This window comes from Orycteropus afer, unplaced genomic scaffold, assembly GCF_000298275.1.
Source record: "Orycteropus afer afer isolate SDZICR_OR568_19922 unplaced genomic scaffold, OryAfe1.0 scaffold00094, whole genome shotgun sequence".
In the NCBI taxonomy this organism is placed as follows: Eukaryota; Metazoa; Chordata; class Mammalia; order Tubulidentata; family Orycteropodidae; genus Orycteropus; species Orycteropus afer.
In genome coordinates, this window is record NW_006921681.1 from 694,158 (window position 1) to 712,057 (window position 17,900).

Sequence of the window (17,900 nt, forward strand, 5' to 3'; positions counted from 1 at the left end):
CAAAGCTAACAGGGATCTGCAAAGGGTCCACACTGATTGTTGGAGACAAAGAAAAGCTTGGATCCCCAACTGCAGCAGGCTTCTCCACCTGTTCAGAGATTAGTTTTCTCTGACACACTATCCTCCTCAAGCAGTCTCCACTCATTGAAACTGCTGTCAACAAAACCGCTGTCCTCTCCACTGTGCTGTCCGTTTAGCTTCTGTCCATGACTACCATGCAGGCCACAGAGCACAGCCAGGGCTCCCCACTCCACCCCAAACCTAGTCATCCGCATCCTATGTGGTCGCACTAAGACTGCAACCTCAGCGTATTTTGCTTGGAAGAGGGGGACACTGCACAGAATGCAAATGTGAAGCATATTCCAAACTCTAGGGAAGAGAGAATGCTTTTCACGGCAGTGTTTTTTTCAGACAGCACTTTTGGTGAGTTGAACGGCAAAAACTATACTGTGGACAAAACATTGCCTCAAGCACAGACACACACCTGGAGCTCCTCCCTCACCTCAGGGAGATCCGTCTATGTAAGTGGCCCACAATCACACATGTTGGGTAGAGAAAAGGGGGAAATGGTTCATCACTACAGCCATAAGCAGAGGGGTGACAGGCAGCCAACCCAGGTTCCCCAAACCCTCGGGCACTTGGTCCTCCCAAAGGAGGGGGCTCCAGACAATGCTTCTCCATCAGCCACCACAGAGGCCATCCACAGGGACCAAAGCCTGGGTGCACGAAGCTGTCCCCTACCACCCACACCATGAAGAGGCCGGCATCACCCTCCAGCGCTGTACCAACTGTCAGTCTCACAGATCTGGTGGCACTTGCAAGTTCAAAAGTCCTGAGGCCACAAGGGGCTCAGGGTGCTGAGACTGAGTACAGACCTCCTGACCCAGGTTCTACTGAGTGGCCACGTACCACCTCAAGCGGTACGTCTCCTGTGTGCTTGCTATACCTCACAGGAAAGGGGAAATGCCAAAAAGGGGAACAGAAGGATAGTACTGTCACTGTCTTTACTTTCCTGTATTCACTGATTGGTTTATTCAACAAAGATTTTCTTACCATATCCTGCATTGCACTTGGGCCACAGAAAGATACAAAAACAGAAAAAAGTACATAAAAGATTGCGCAGTGGTCTGCACCATACACTCTCCTAGGTGGGAGAGGCCAGAGGCCTGGTGACACATTGGGAAACATGGGAGGGATCCCTGCAGCACAGCCACCTTCATGGGCAGGAGTGGGCCTGTGTAGGAAGCAGCACTGAAGCCCTTGCTGTTTCCTGAGAATGCTTTAGCTCAAACACCTGCGACTCAATGTCACTATATGTGTCAGTGGGTAGACGGAGGAGAGGACAATCAGCAACCGGGAGCTCGATGAGGGTTATTAACAGAAGGAAACACTCAGTCTGCTGCACTGACTGCCCAGTGGAACAAAACCCCCTGTGTTTAACTAAAGGGTCAGTTCTTCGATGGGAGAGGAAACGTCCTGAAGGAGAAGCAAGATGAGGCTGGCTGCACAGGAGGCAGTTGCTTAGCAACTCACAGCAGAAGAGGCCAAAGCCAGAGGAAGGCCCTGGCTTTGGACCAGAGTCTGATGATGTTAAAGAAGTAAGCAGCTGGCTCCAAAAGCAAGGGGAAAGGAGGTGACCCTTGTTGTTAAAGACACAATTGCTAGGCTCTAAAGGAATGTTGGGAAGCACAGCTTTGCATCATCCAAAAAACCACCAAACCCAACTCACTACTGTTGAGTCGATTTCGACTCATAACAACCCCTCCTTGGGTTTTCGAGGCAGTCTCTCTATGGAAATAGATAGCCCAGTCTTCCTTCTGAGAAGAAGCTAGTGGGTTTGAACCTCCAGTCTTCTGGTTAGCAGTCAAATGCCTTAAGCACTATGCCACCAGAGCTCCCAGACCTTGGAAATAATGGATTAATCCACTGACTAATAGTCCAGACACTAGGAAGCCACAATGCAATGCCATTAGAAAGGCCTGTATACTAATTACTTGGAGGTAAAAGGTCATTCTCCCCAGGGCTTTGATCACAGGCATAGGGGAAATGAGAAGAATCTAAGAAGAAAGCAAAGTAGAACAATGGGACCTCAGGCCCAACCTGGGGTGACCAGGTCCAAGAGGAGTGGGAAATCCAGATGTACCTAGAGGTACCTAGAGACCAGGGTCACCATCGATCGGGTCAGTCTCAGAAATGTGACCTCTCACAGGCCTCTGCTCTGAACCACTCGCTCACTAACATTCTCTGGCAAGATGCACCTTAAATTACTCTACAATCTGCATACCAGCTTCCGTAAAGGGTGACCACAAAGCTGCTCGATAGCTCCCAGGTCTCCCCATTGCTATTGTTGTTAGTTACCGTGGAGTCGATTCTAACTTGTGGCAACCCCATGTGTCAGAGTAGAACCACTCCATGGAGTTTTCTTTTTTTTTTAAATTTTTTTACTTTTTTAGGATTTGGGTGAAGATTTACAGAGTAAATTCACTTTTCATACAGCAGTTCACATATACTTTGTCTCATGTCATTGACCAAAATTTACAATGCAGCAGCTCCCCTCCCACTTCCTCCCCATAGTTACCTCCTCCCAGTGTCCATCCCTTCATACTCTTCTGCACCCTGAGCTATCTCCCTGTGCATAAGCAGCCCTTCCTTCTCCCATGATTGTTCTCTCCAGGGCGTGTGTCTACTTGAGGTAAATGTTTAACTCACATGTCTATACTTTGTTTGGCTGGAAACCACAGTTGTGGGTTCAATTCCAGACCTGAAGGGCAGCTAGGGGCCATAGTCTCAGTGGTTACACCAGGCTTCCATGGAGTTTTCTTGACTGTAAAATGTACAGAAGTAGATCACCAGACTTGTCTTCTGCAGCACTGCTGGGTGTGTTCGAGTCACCCATCTTTAGGTTAGTGTCATTAGGTGTCATCGGGTCCAGCTCACAGAGACGCTATGAACAACAGAACAAAACACTGCCCTACTAACACTGCTAGGTAATAATTGGGTGCAAACTATCTTCATTACTCAGGCTCTCTGAAAACTCTGCCCTACTGCTGCATAATTTACTGAGTTATACTGATCACGGCAAGGGAGCTGCCTGTCAGGGAGGATGCCAGGAGAAAGACAACGACAATGTCAACACGCAGCAGGTCACAACAATGTCAAGAATCAAACTCAATATATTCTGGGAAACACCATAGTTGCATATTTTCAATGACCTCTGTTACGTGACTATTTTTAAACCTACCATAAGGAGCTCTGGTGGCATAGTGCCTAAGGCATTTGACTGCTAACCAGAAGGCTGGCAGTTCAAACCCACCAGCCACTCCTCAGAAGGAAGGTGGGGCAATCTACTTCCATAGTGATACCGCCTCGGAAACCCAAGGAAGGGTAGCTGTGAGTTGAATCCGACTTGACGGCAGTGAGTCTGATTTTTGGTTTTTTAAGCAAACAAACCAAAATTCTGACAACACCAGAGTATTCAAAAGCAAAATATGGGTCAGAGAAATTCCAATTCAAAGAGTAAAGACTGAGTGCCCTCTAGTGGCCCCAGGCACACTTGCTCATGATGGATGATGAATAGGCCTTCAGTGCCTTGTAGTTTTATAGAAAAAATAAAAAGGATTATTCATAACTGTAAGCCAAAAGACCTCACTTAAAGTGACAGCCGCATATCATTAAGGTTTCCAGAGGACCCATATAAGTTGGTAAAATAGTGAAGCATGAGAAGTTTCCATCATAAGTTAAACACTAGTGGATATTTAAAAGTCTCTCATATTGGGTCTTGGGAGGCAATGTCTTGAAGTGCGTGGAACCTGAGCTGACAGCAATTACACTAATGTGACGTGAGTGAGGCAATAAGTCCAAATTAAATATATCAAATGAAATCAGGTCTGTTGGTCCCCAGATAGGAACTGAAAAAGACATTACGCTGCTACAGCATATTTGCACAGGAGTTCAATTCCCAATAGCCAGACGTGTGCTCTTCTCTGGCAGGGATACAACGATACAACTTTTGGTAAAGAACTAGAAGTATGTGCACCCAACAGCTGAGTCAAATTGCACTCAGTATACATGAGAAGATAATGAGATGCTGGCCATCATCCCAAAAAATGATCCTTTCAGTTGGTGAGTGGGTCAATCTTAGAACCCAAGATAAGCCCCCGCCCTGGGAAGGAGCACTCACTGCCCACAGTGCTCCTGGGACCCAAAGTGCATCTGGCCTCACACTGTTACCTCCTTCTCTGTGCCCAGCCTCCATCTGCATGGCAGGTTTCTTGAGGACGGGCCCATTTCTCACTCGTCTTTGTATTCCTCCCACATGGCAAGAACTACTACTATCTATGCATTCACTTCTCAAAACGCAGGAAACACTGGTCAGTGCCGGAACACAACCACGCAGTAGAAGTAGCAAAGTGTCAGGAAAGAACAGTCACTTGGAATCAGGAGATCAGGCCCCTTTATCCACAGAGTGACCAACATCTGCTGGTTTTGTCTACTTGAATCCATCCTCTCTTCTGAGAGTAGAACCAAGGGTTTTCCTTTGGGGAATCACCCTCCCAACCCTGCACCAGGTGATCTAGTTGGGGCTGCCCCATCCTCACTCCAAGAGCACGTGTGAGACCTAAACCCCAATCCTCACTCCAAGAGCAGGTGTGAGACCTAAACCCCAATCCTCACTCCAAGAGCAGGTGTGAAACCTAAACCGACTGTCCCACTCCCAAGCCCGGTAAGGACAGTTTGGTGAGAACTCAATCTCAGGACTCTTGCTGGGGACAAATGGGTAAAAAGGAGTTCTTTCTATTGGGACTCCTTAGCCCAAGGGTAACCCTGGGGCTCCTAGAGTTACCAGGAGAGAATCCCCACCTAGAAGGTAAGCCAACACTGGAAAGTCAAGCTGAAAGGTGAGGGAATAGGAGTAGAGAGACAGACAGACAGACATATCAAGTCCTAATGACATCAATCAAATGCTAGGACCCAGCCAGGACTCACATCAGCTCTATTCTAGCCTTTCTGCCACATGAGCCAATGGATTCCTTTTTTCATTCCAGCTATTTAGAGTTAAGGTTCTACCCCTTGTATACTAGAGTCCTGATTAATGTGTTACTCTACAAACACATACAACATGCTTTGCTATGAGACAGAACACCTTTGGGCAACATAAAGATAAATAAAACATAGTCCTTGCTCTCATGAGGTGCTCCAACAAGTCTTTAGTGTTGAACAAGTCGAACATCTGCACTGAATATCTGCATCTCTTCACCTTCCAAGCACAAATTAGGATGACATTCCTAGTCCCCTGGGATGAAGTGAGGCTCAGTAACTAGTTCTAATCCATGAGCTGGGAGAGGTGGTGTGTGTCACTTCTGAGCCAGCACATTTACAACCGATATTACAAGATCAGTATCTAACAAGGCTGTGAGAACACTCAAGAGAACGTTTTGCTAGGGACATGTCATCTGAGCTGGGTTTGAAAAGATGAGTCGAATTTTTCCATATGAAAGGACAAGAAAATTTTAATACATACATATAAAAATCTTTTAACATGGCAATGTTTAAAAACGCTTCTAAATTCTACTTAAAATGAAATAAACAACTTAGGAAATAATCTATAAATGTGATCAAAGCCGTACTTAAAAGAAAACTGCATAACCTTAAAAGTTTTTATTGTTAAACAAGATAAATGGAAAATAATGTAAGCATTCAGGTAAAACAAAACAAAACCTAGAAAAAGTAAGAAGATGGAATCAATAAAGAGAAAAGCAGATAAAAGTATATTGTTTGAATTAATGATAAAATTAATTAGAAACTTAAAAACTTAATACAAAAGAACTAATAAATAAAACCAAAAGCTGGTTCTTTAATGACATGTACAAATCTTTGATAAGCCTGGCCAAGGAAAGGAGAGAGCCAAGAAAAATTAGGAATGGAATAGGAATCTCATCACAAATACAAATTAGAATGCTTTAACTAGGTTCAACTTTATTCCAATAGGTTCTCTGGTGGTGCAGTGGTTAAAGTATTCAGCTGTTAACCAAAAGTCTGGCAGTTTCTCTGCAGGAGAAAGATGAGGCAGTCTGCTTCCATAAACATTTACAGCCTTGAAAACCCTATGGGGCAATTCTAATCTGTCCTAAAGGGTCACTCTGAGTCAGAATCAACTGATGGCAATGAGTCTGGTTTTTAGTTAGCAGCAAACCCTAAATACCAAACTTTGATCGGCACATAACAAAAAAGGAAAGCTATAGATCAGTGGTCTGCAAACTATGGCCCACAGACCAAATACAGCCTGGAGCCTGTTTCTGAAAATAACGTTTAATTGGAACACAGCCACATCCATTCGTTTATGTTATCATCTAAGACTTTAACTACAACAGCAGAATTGAGTAGTGTGACACAGACCATCTGGCTCACAAAGCCTAAAATATTTACAATCTGGCCTCTACAGAAAAAGTTTGCTGCCCTCTGCCATAGACAAACTTCGATTATGGATAAAGAAACAGTAATCCTGAACACGAGTTAATCAAATCAAGATAGCAGGATCGTAAAGCTCCCTGTAGTGAGTCTCTAATTCTCTCTTCTACTTTATTCTTTTTTTTTGCTGCCTAATAGATTTGATAGCTTGTTTACTGTCCCCCTCTTTTTAAAATAATAAGCTCCATGAGGACAGGAGGCTGACAGTGCCTGGCTGCAACATACTTCTAATGCTGTTGTTGTTGTTATGTGCCATCAAGTCAGACTGGACTCATAGCAACCTCTCCTTGGGTTTCCAAGGAGGTATCACTACAGAAGTAGATTGGCCCAAACTGCCTTCTGAGGAGTGGCTGGTGGGTTTGAACCGCCAGCCTTCTGGTTAGCAGTCAAGTGCCTTGGGCACTACACTACAAGAGCTCCTACACTCTTAATAAGGGCAGTAAAACCTGCAGAAGTTGGAAACTTTGTAAGGCAGAAACCTGTCAGAGAAGGAAAACTCAAGTATTTTCCACTAAATGGAGCAATAGAAAAGTGGGAAGACTATCCCGTCAAAAGTGGAAAACATGCAGTACCTGGAAAAACATGGTAGTCCCCTTGAGTTCCAGCCCCCACAGGTCTCACTGCAATTACTTAACATTGAAGCAGGAGTGGGGAAAGGAAGTGCTCTGAACAAACCCTGAGTCACTCCAACACTGTCTTAGGTTCTCCCAGAATGGCAATGAAGGCCCCTAATGTGAAAGGGTGGAAGCACAGCTAACACTGAACTTTCTGGAGCCAGAAAAGGACAGTGCCACCGGCAGCTGCTTGCACCCAGAAGGACTGTGGGGCCAAAGGAAGCTCCACCAAGACGCACTGCATCTGCTCCCATCCAGGAACATTTTCTACGTGTGTCTAATAAAATCAGTGGGTAAAAAGGTCATGTGGTCACTTCCCGCAGATGCTGTCACCAATATGTCCATCACTGGGGGACTAGAAGGCTAATAGTAGTAGTCATACAGTAATAGTAATATTCGTAATGTTGTTGTTAAGTGCCATTGCATTGATTCTGACTCACAGCAACCCTATGTGACAAAGCAGAACTGCCCCACGGGGTTTTCTAGGCTGCAATCTTTATAGAAGCAGGTCGCCAAGTCTTTCTCCTGAGGAGCCACTGATGGGTTCAAATCGCCAGCCTTTCAGTTAGCAGCCAAGCACTTAACCACTGTGCCACAAGGGCTCCTTCTTAGTTGCATTAAAAAAAAAAAAAAAAAAAAAACACTGTTATTGAATTGATTCTGACTTAGAGTTGCCCCCACCAGGTTTCCAATGCTACTTCTTTACGGAAGTATGTTGCCTCATCTTCCTCCTGTGGAGCAGCTGGTGGGTTCAAACTGCCTACATTTTGGTTAGCAGCCCAATGCCTTAACCATAGGTGCTACCAGAGCTCCTTTGTTAGTTGCACAGCTGAGAGCAGTTGTGAAATATGTGCTCCATAGCACATCATCCTGAGCACTTTCATACCCCTTTCCTCATTTGATCTCTACAGCCCTTTGATAACTCATGGCCATTTTTCTTTCCTGTTATCTATTTCTTATTGATTCAGAGGAGCTCTTTCTGTAATCCTTCTTCCTAATCTTCTTTTCTAATCTCCTAGTTCTAATTATTTCAGTTAATTTTTAAAGGTTATGTGTATTACAAATATTTTTTAGTCTGAGGTTTTCCTTTAACTTTGCTTACAAAGTCTTCTCTCCTACTAAAGTTTTCCATTTCAACATAACCAAATTTCTCAGTCTTTTGTTTTTGGTTTATGTTTTGTCCAGCTTGTTAAAGAAATCCTTCTTAACACCAAGGCCATATGGATATATATTATCCTATGTTTTTTTCCTAAAATTTCTGAAATTCTATTTTGTATATTTAGGTCTTTAATTCATCCTATTTTACAGATGAGGAAATTGAGGGACAGAAATATTCAGTAACTTAGTAAGTTCATTCAATTAGTAAATATGCATTCATAGACAATACATGAAATTGTTTTAAGTTACTTAAATGATACCATATTGTATGCTTTTTTTCCTCAGAACTGGCTGTGTTCACTCAATGTAATCTTGTGAAGATTTAGCCATAATGATATATAGAAATATATTTCATTCATTTTAAACTGCTACACTGCAAAAACGGCAAGGAGGCCACATGTACTGACCTCCTCTAATCCCACGAGAGGAAGACAGGATTACCAGCAATAACTCAAGGCCTATTCCTACAAGGCCAGACATGCTGCCTCCCTCCAGCCCTCTCTCCAACCGTTCCTCCCAAAGCACCACCACCTCTCTCCTGGGTTCGATAATTCGCTGCAGTGGCCACATAGAGCTCACAGGTTATGGGGTTTATTAGGGAAGCACCACAGGCTACAATTCAAGTTCAGGAAAAATGCTCAGTCTCTCTCCCAGCCCACCATCCCTCAGCCAACAGTCTCTCAGAGTCTCTTTCCCAGCAATGCTGGTCCCTCAGTGTCTCACTCAGCAATGCGTGTCTCTTGCATCTCTTTCCCAGCAACGCGTGTCTCAGGAGCCCCTGTCTCTTTCAGCAGCACGTCTTCCTCAACCAGCAGTCAGAGAGAGTTCTGCCTCTAGGAGGCCTCCTTTTGAGCCCAGAAGGGTGGTCAAACTAGCCAATCATAGCATCAGAACTCTAAGCACCTGAGAGAGAGTTGGCACCTCCCAGAACATTGTTTTGTGCCACACCCAACAGAAATACTCCAGGTGGACGACTTCAGCAATCAGGAGCTCCTCAGTTGCTCATAGAAAATCCCACCTTGGAGTTTACAAAGACTTATGGGTAGAAAAGCCACACTAAGTAATTTACTACACCACATACACAGTATCCCAAGGAGTCCTACTGCCATGATAGTTAAGGATACTGCTACTAACTAAGAGGCTGGTGGTCAAACCCATCCGGCAGCTCTGCAGGAGGAAGACCTGGCAACCTGCTCCTGGAAAGATGACAGCCTAGCAAAGCCTACAGAGCAGCTCTGCTCATTACACGGGGTCACTATGAGTCAACCACTGACTCAACAGCACCCAACTATAACAACATATAGCATCCCACTGTTCAAATAAATCTGTTTATTTGTCTGTTCCAGAATGAAGAAGAAACAGGTTGTTTCCACGTTTTAACTATTAAAAACAGTGTTGTTGTAAATATGAGCTAAGTGTTCTCTGCAACAGGCATTTCTAAATTAACTGAATATTGCAAAATTGCTCTTCTAAGTGGCTGCACCCACCCCACAGCTCTCCTAGCAGTGGCAAGTTCCTGTTTCCGCACATCTTCATTAGCCTTCAGGCTATCAGACAGATATGTTTTTCCAATATGACAGGGATGAAATGATTTCTCATTTTATTCTGCATTTCCCTGATTACTAGTGAAACTGAGCACTTTTTCAAATGTTTATTGGTTATTCTGGCTTCTCTGTGAATTCCCTCTTCACATCCTTTGCCCGTTTTTTCTCTTCTGTTGTTTGTCTACTATTGATTTGGAAGAGCTCATTCTACAATTTTTCTTCTTTTGAATCTTCTAAGATTTCTAAAGTTTTGCTTTTCATACTTGGGTCTTTAACCCATCTGGAATTTAGTTTTGCACATATGTGAAGTTAGGATCTGTTTGTTGGGGTTTTTTAAATTATTTTTCCATATGGAAAAAAAGATTGACTAATCTTCCAGGATTATGTATTGATTAGTCCAGCCTTAATCTTTGTGGTAGGCAGAATAATGGTCCTGCAAAGACACCCACATCCAAATCCCCAGAACTGTAAAGATGCTATGTTACAGTGCAAAGGAAATTAAGGTTGCAGATGGGATTGAGGCACTAATCAGCTGATCTGGAGATGGGGAGATTGGCCTGGATTAGCGGGGTGAGCCTAATGTAACCACAAGGAGGGTCCTCATAAGTGAGAGAGGGAGGCAGGAGGGTCAGAGTAAGAAAGAGCTTTGAAGATGCTACTCTGCTGGCTGGGGGAAGGGGCCAAAGAATGCAGGTAGCCTCTGGAAGCTGGAAAATGCAAGGAAATGGATATCCCCTTAGAGCTCTAGAGGGAACACTATTTTGGCTCAGTGAGACCCATTTTAGACTTCCAACTTCCAGAACTGAGAATAGATTTGTGTTGTTTTAAGCCACCAAACCTAACCTACTGCCATCAAGTCAGTTTCAACTCACAGCGACCCTATAAGTCGGAGGAGAACTGCACCATAGAGTTTTTTTTTAATTTCATTGTGTTTTGGGTGCAAATTTACAGAGCACAATTTGTTTTACATTCAACAGTTCATGTACCTTTGATTTCATGTCCCAATTACCATCCCCGACCATAACAAACTCTCCTCCCCTCCTGTCCCTGTGACTACCCTCTCCCTGTGCCCTTCTTAACTATGCATTCCTGTCTGTCCAGCTTTCCCTCTATGTGAATGCTGCCCCTCTGGTCCCCCATGGCTGATTGCTCTAAGGGGTGTATCTCCCTACAGTAGGTAGGTGCATCGCCATGCGGTAGGTGTTCTGAATGTAGGTCTTTGTACTGTTGGGCTGAGAGCCAATCCATGGGAGTGAGTCCCAGTCTAGGTCTGAAGGGTAACCCGGGGGCATAGTCTCGGGGGTTCCACCAGACTCTATCCAACCAGTAATTCTGGTCATTCCATATGGTTTCTAAGGCTGTAGATCTTTATGGATGCAAACTGCCTCATATTTCTCCTATGGAGCAGCTAGTGGGTTTGAACCAATGATCTTTTGGTTAGCAGCCAAATGCTTTAACTACTGCACCACCACAGCTCCTGTTTTAAGCCACTAAGTCTTTGGTAAATTGTTGCAGCAGCAACAGGAAACTAATATGCTTCTTATGTATAATTTGTCATATGTAACAAATATCCTATTTTATCTTGCCCCACTATCTATTTATCTATCTCTGTACCAATGTCCTAGTGGAGCCCTAGTAACACAATGGTTAAGCACTTGGCTGCTAACTGAAAGGTTGGTGGTTCAAACCCACCAGCTACTCTACAGAAGAAAGATGTGCCCATCTGCTTCCATAAAGATTTACATCCTTGGAAACCCTATGGGGCAGTTTTACTATGTCCTACAGGGTCATTATGAGTCAGAATTGACTTAACAGCAGTGGATTTGCTTTTTGTTTGTTTGGGCACAAACGCCACTTTTCTAGTTACTATAACTTTATGGAAAGTCTGCAAATCAAGAAAAACAAATCCTCCTTTGTTCTTCAAAATTGCCTTGGCTGTTCTTGATTATATAGTTCTTTAATTAAAATATGGGAGCTCTGGTGGTATAGTGCCTAAGGCATTTGCTAACCAGAAGGCTGGTGGTTCAAACCCACCAGCCACTCCTTGGAAGAAAGATTGGGCAATCTACTTCCATAGAGGTACCACCTCGGAAACCTAAGGAGGGGTCGCTATGAGTTGGGATTGACTCGACAGCAGTGAGTTTGGTTGAATTAAATATATATATTAAAAGAAAACACAGACAGTACACAGGAGAGAACATTCCAATCAGAGAACATTCCAGGCAGCGAATAGAGCATAAACTAACAACCTCAAAATCATGAAATAACATGGCCTGGCAGTAACGTGTTAGTGAATCACAACAGCACAAAGTAGAAGCCAGGTGAAGTTTTAAAACCACTAGATTATCTATCATTCCTGGCAGTGGATGATTTCAACATCTGAAGCCTATTAAAAGTAATGGAAGACCTTCACTACTTACCAAAATGGACTTAACAATGACCAGAATTACCCTCTAGCCTGAAATAAAATTTAAAAACAGACAAAATATATAAAGCCACAGTTTTCAAGATACTAGACTTCAGGCAGCAAAGGACAGTGATCCTGTGAGATGAGGAACAAGAGGAGAGCCCTACGATCGCCCCAGCTGACTGCTTTGAGTTAGTCTGCAGGTCACGGAGCAGAGAGGAAGAGCCCAGACAGTGCAGGATGGGATCCCTAGTACGAAAAGGCAAAGCTAAGAGTCCAGGAAGACCAAGGAAGCTAGAGCTTTTAGGACAGAGTGCCAGACAGAATGAGCTTCACAGAGAGAGAACTCTGAACATTTGCAGAGGGTCTGCCTCTAGAATTCAGCAGAGTACTAATCAGAAAACTACCTGAGGTTGGGGAAAAAAAACACCTGAAAAGGTTAAAGGGAGTAGTACCTAGTGTTCAGCAACAATGGCCAGACTTCATCTCACCTGCTTTGCTCATGTAGTCAGAAGGAACCAGTCCCTGGAGAAGGATATCATGCTTGGTAAAGTAGAGGGTCAATGAAAAAGGGGAAGACCTTCAACGAGACAGACTGACACAGTGGCTACAACGATGGGCTCAGGTATGATAAGGATTGTGAGGCTGATGCAGGACCAGGCAACGTTTCCTTCTGTTGTACAAAGGGTCACTATGAGTTGAAACCAACTCAATGGCACCTAACAACAATACCTAGTGTTCACACAGGGCCAGAAATAGTGCCCTATTTCCATCAGCCAGACAGGTAAACCTCATAATTCACAGGGCAGTAGTACAGTACTCAGAAGGCTCCATCACCTGAGTGAGGAAAAATCAACACTAGACTAAATGCTGATCTGGTCCCACCTAACAAATCTTAAAAGCATGACCAAAAAGCATCAAACTGTTCTCCAGGCTCAAGAATATTCATCAATTACAAAAATATCCAGCACCCAACAAGATAAAATTCACAATGTCTGGCATCCACTCAAAAATTACTAGGCATGCAAAGGAGCAGAAAAATACAAGCTAAATAATGAGAAAAAACAATCAACAGAAACAGATCCAGATCTGACAAAGAAGTTAGAATTAGTAGACAAGGATATTAAAATAGTTACAACTGCATTTCATACATTCAAAAAGCTAGAGGAAAGATGGACTATGTTAAGTAGGAACAGAAAAGATTTTTTTTTAATATCTAAATAAACTTTCATTTTCTTTTATGTGAGATTAAAAAAATATACTAGATGGAATTAATGGTATATTAGACATTGCAGGAAAAAAGGATTAGTGAACTTGAAGCCACAGCAGCAGGAATTATCTAAAATGAAACACAGAAAGAAAAAACATTTAAAAAGGAAAAAGAAAAGTGAACAAAATATTAGTGAGCTGAGGAACAACTTCTATTAGCCTAATATACATGTAATTGGGATCCCCAGAGTGAGGGGTGAGAGCAAGATAGAAAAAATTATTTGAAGAAATAATGGCCAACAATTTCCCAAATGCGATAAAAACTATAAACTCAAGAGATTTTAAAAGCTCAATAAACACCAAGCATGAAACCAGTTAAAGGACAATTATGGAGAAATGTAACTAGCAGCACAGCAGTTTCAAAATCTTCAAACGTCCTCATGAAAACAGAGCAACTGGGAAGGCAAAGCCAAAGCCAAAGCCAACATCTACAACCGACCCAGGCCCAAAGAAGTTCAAATAATGGACCTTCTCATCATAGTTTATAAGTGATTTAAATACAAGTCCTTCAAACACAACTAACTGATAATTGAAATACTTGGTAATTTCTCATCCAGACATTTTTTTGTTAGGAAAAAAGAATGTCTTTTTATTTTTAAAATGGACTGTGAATATACGTCAATGAAGGAAAGACACTAGATTTAAGCAAGGGCTGGGTTACAAAGAAATCTGACCCTTTACTTCATATTTTTAAACTATATAATCTATGCCTCCAATGCTTTCAACTTTGTCAAATACAGTTAGAAATTCATTCTGACAGAATAAATAAACTTCTGACTCTGACAGAAAATACATGCCTACCACCCACACTGCGAGGGATTCTAGCAGATATCCTGGCAGTATCTCAAGTACAAGGGGTGCTGTACATTTCAATACCACTTATAGAAGATATAACTATTAACATACATGTTGGTGTTAATCAGCAATTCCCAACAATCCAGTAAGCACGATATTCAGAAATCAAAAGAACAAAACCATGAAAAGCATCGAAGGGGCTGTCTTTTTGAAAAGAAAGAAAATACTTAGTGAGGTGGTTGTCAAAAAGCAGTCAACTATTTCAGTTTTGCTACCTGAATAGTTTCAGTTACATCAGAAAATTCTGGATGATCGTGAAAACAGAGGATGGTACATCAAGTTCCTGGCCAAAGAAACAAGTGTTCTGCTCTCGCCAATTGGAAAATTACATCTGACAAAACCAGTTTCCATAAATGAATCTTAACTCAGAAAAACAACATTCCCAAATTACAGAATCACTAGGGCTTTTAAACAAGCATTCAGGACCCCAGTGAGAAAAACTGGCCAGAAAAAGAAAGCAAAAAAAGAAAAGCCCTCCCTAGAAACCTGCATATTATCTGTTAGAGGAAAGCTATCAGGAGGATAAGGGGCCCTGGTGGCACAGTAGGTAAATGCTCGGCTGCTAACCAAAAGGTCGTCAGTTCGAACCCACCAGCTGCCCTGTGGGAGAAAGATGTGGCAGTCTGCTTCCTTAATGAATACAGCCTTATAAACCCAATAAGGTGGTCCTACCCTATCCTATAGCATCACTATGAACTGGAATCAACTCCATGGCAATGAGTATGAGGAGGATGGATGAATACTAAACTCCTGTGGATGGGCTTACATGTTGGTTCATTCCCTACCCTTTTACCTAGAATTGAGAGACAGAAGAGATTAACCACCTGGGACCCAGTGCTTCCAGAACATTCCTTCAGTTGGCTAAAGCTCCAGAAGTCCAGAGCCAAAGGCTCAATACTTAATCAATGTGAACTTCTCAAATGCTCTTTTTAAAATTCCACTCCCTTTTGCAATAGATGGAATTCTCAACCAGGATACTAGTTTTGGCAGTCTTAGGTATAAACAAAGGAGCCCTAGTGTCACAGTGATTAAGCTCTTGGCTGCTAACTCAAAGGCAGAGATTCGAACCACCAGCTGCTCCACAGGAAAAAGATGTGGCAATCTGCTTCTGTAAAGATTACAGCCTTAAAAACCTTATAGGGCAGTTTTTATTCTGTTCTACAAGGTCACTATGAGTTAAAATGGACTCAACAGCAATGGATTTGGGTTTTTGGTAAACTAAGCATTGAACACAAGGTACTGGCCACAGCAGGGCCACAGTCAGCCAACCAGATACTAAACTAATAACCAGTAATAGTTCTTTAACCACCTACATGCATGTGGAATATGTCACCACCCACAGGGCAAGGGCTGGAGCTCTGTTGGCAGACCTTGCTGCTTGCAGGCAATTTTACATCACAATATGAAGCAAAAACTCAGTTAACTGATTCCAATTAAAGCAATCTGTGGCAATTATCCCGTAAGTCTGATGATCACTACACTGGACTATCTTTCCTTGGGAACAGATGGAAGTCATGCTGTGTGCTTGAGAAGTGAGCTCTCTGCAAACACTTACTTGAAGGGGATGTGGGTGGCTTCTTGGAGGGCTGCCGGCTCTCTGCCTTGGTACTGACAGCCCACTCTGGAGACATGTCCAAGTGTTCTTCGGTACTGAGTGAGTACTGGAACCGCACTGTGCCCGACTCCACCTGCTTCACCTGCAATGAACCACAGTTAGATCAGTAGTGCCCAGTGAAGGGAGCCTGCACACTCCTTCATCAGCACCCTTCTGTCAGAATAAAACAACCAGGAGAAACTCTCCCAGCCCTAAGACAAAGTCTAGCACTTCTGAAGTCACGTGTTCTTAGATTGTAACCGTTTTCTGAGCAGAAAATGGTCTGCTGTGGAATTAAAATCCCAGAAAGCCATATTACCATGGATTGACCTCTCCACAAGTAGATATCATGGTATGTCCCTAGTTTGAATGTTGAGTTTTATTAAGTAATCAAAGTAAAATTCACTAGGAGCTTTAACACATGTATTTACTAATCATATGTGACTGAGTTAGTTTCCTAGTACTGTCATAACAAAGTACCACAAACTGGGTGGCTCAAAACTTTATCAACTCTGGAGGCCAGAAGTCTGAAATCAAGGTGCCTTTGGCTGCTCCCTCTTATAATCACGCTCCTCCAAGTCTAACCTCTGACAATAACTGATCTGTTCTCCATCACTATTGTTTCGTCTTGTGCAGAATGCCTTATAAAAGGAGTCATACCATATATAACTTTTGAGGCTGGCTTCTTTCACTCAACACACTGCCAGGTGGACTTATCCAAGTTGCTGCATACAAAAGGGACTCTGGTGGCACAATGGTTAAAGTATTGAGCTGCTAACAAAAAGGTCAGTGGTTCAAACCCACCAGCCGCTCTGCAAGAGAAAGATGAGGCATTCTGCTTCCATAAAGATCTACACATTTGGAAACCCTATGGGGCATCTCCACTCTGTCCCACAGGGTCACTACAAGTCAGAAGCAACTTGATGGCACTGGGTTGGGTTTTGGACCACAGTTTGCTTATCCATTCACCTACTTGAGAACATCTGAGTTTTCAATCTGGGTGATCATAAATAAATAAATTTTAAACAACACTGCCATCAAGTCAATCCCAGCTCAGGGGACTCCATGTGCTACAGACTGGAACTGAGCTCTGCTGGGTTTTCTTGGCTGTAATCTTTAGGGAAGATCACCAGGCCTTTCTTCTGTGGTTCTGCTGGTGGGTTCGAACAGCCAACCTTTAGGTTAGTAGTCAAATGCAGTGTTTGTGCCACCCAGGAACCTGGTTATTATAACCTATTGATTACAGTGGTGTATAAATTTTTGTGTGAAACTAAATTTTCATTTCTCTAGGGTAAATACCGTATTTTACACAAGTAACGTGGGCATTACACATTTTTTGCCAACTGTGTAATGCTCTCATGCATTATTTTCCTAAGTGTGCTACGCATGTTCTATGTGTGGGTGCATTATTTGCATGGGTGCAGTATTTGCAAAAAAATACAGTACCCAGAAATAGCATTACTGGGTCCCACAGTAAGCATATGTTTAATTTTTATAAGAAACTGCCAAACGGTTTTGCAGAGTGACTGTATTTTTCATTCCTACCAGCACTGTGGGAGCTCTGGTAGCATAGTGCCTAAGGCACTTGACTGCTAACCAGAAGGCTGGCGGTTCAAACCCACAAGCCACTCCTCGGAAGGAAGATGGGGCAATCTACTTCCGTAGTGATACTGCCTCGGAAACCCAAGGAGGGGTCACTATGAGTCGGGTCCGACTCGACAGCACAAAACAACAAAAACCAGCACTGTATGAGAGTTTTTAGTTTCTCTGTACCTTTGCCTATACTTAGTTATTGAGCCCTTAGTTATCTAAGGGCTAATGATATTGAATACTTTCTCATATGATTATTTGCAATCCATGGATCCCCTCTGGTGTAGTGTCTCTTCATGACTTTTGCCCATTTTTTAATTGGGTTCTTTGTTTTCTTACCAGTGAGGTTTGATATATTCTGGAGGGAAGTCCTCTGCAAGTGTTATGAATTGATTTGTGTT

General features: G+C 42.9%; 1 protein-coding gene across 1 annotated transcript in view; it reads right to left on the reverse strand.

Moving 5' to 3' along the window:
• The window catches only part of NPHP4 (nephrocystin 4), a 188,447-nt gene that overhangs the window by 103,221 nt on the left and 67,326 nt on the right, over positions 1–17,900 (reverse strand). The window contains exon 10 of the mRNA XM_007942564.1: positions 15,871–16,012. Coding sequence (XP_007940755.1) covers positions 15,871–16,012 — 142 coding nt within the window. The remainder of the gene's footprint in view (positions 1–15,870; positions 16,013–17,900) is intronic.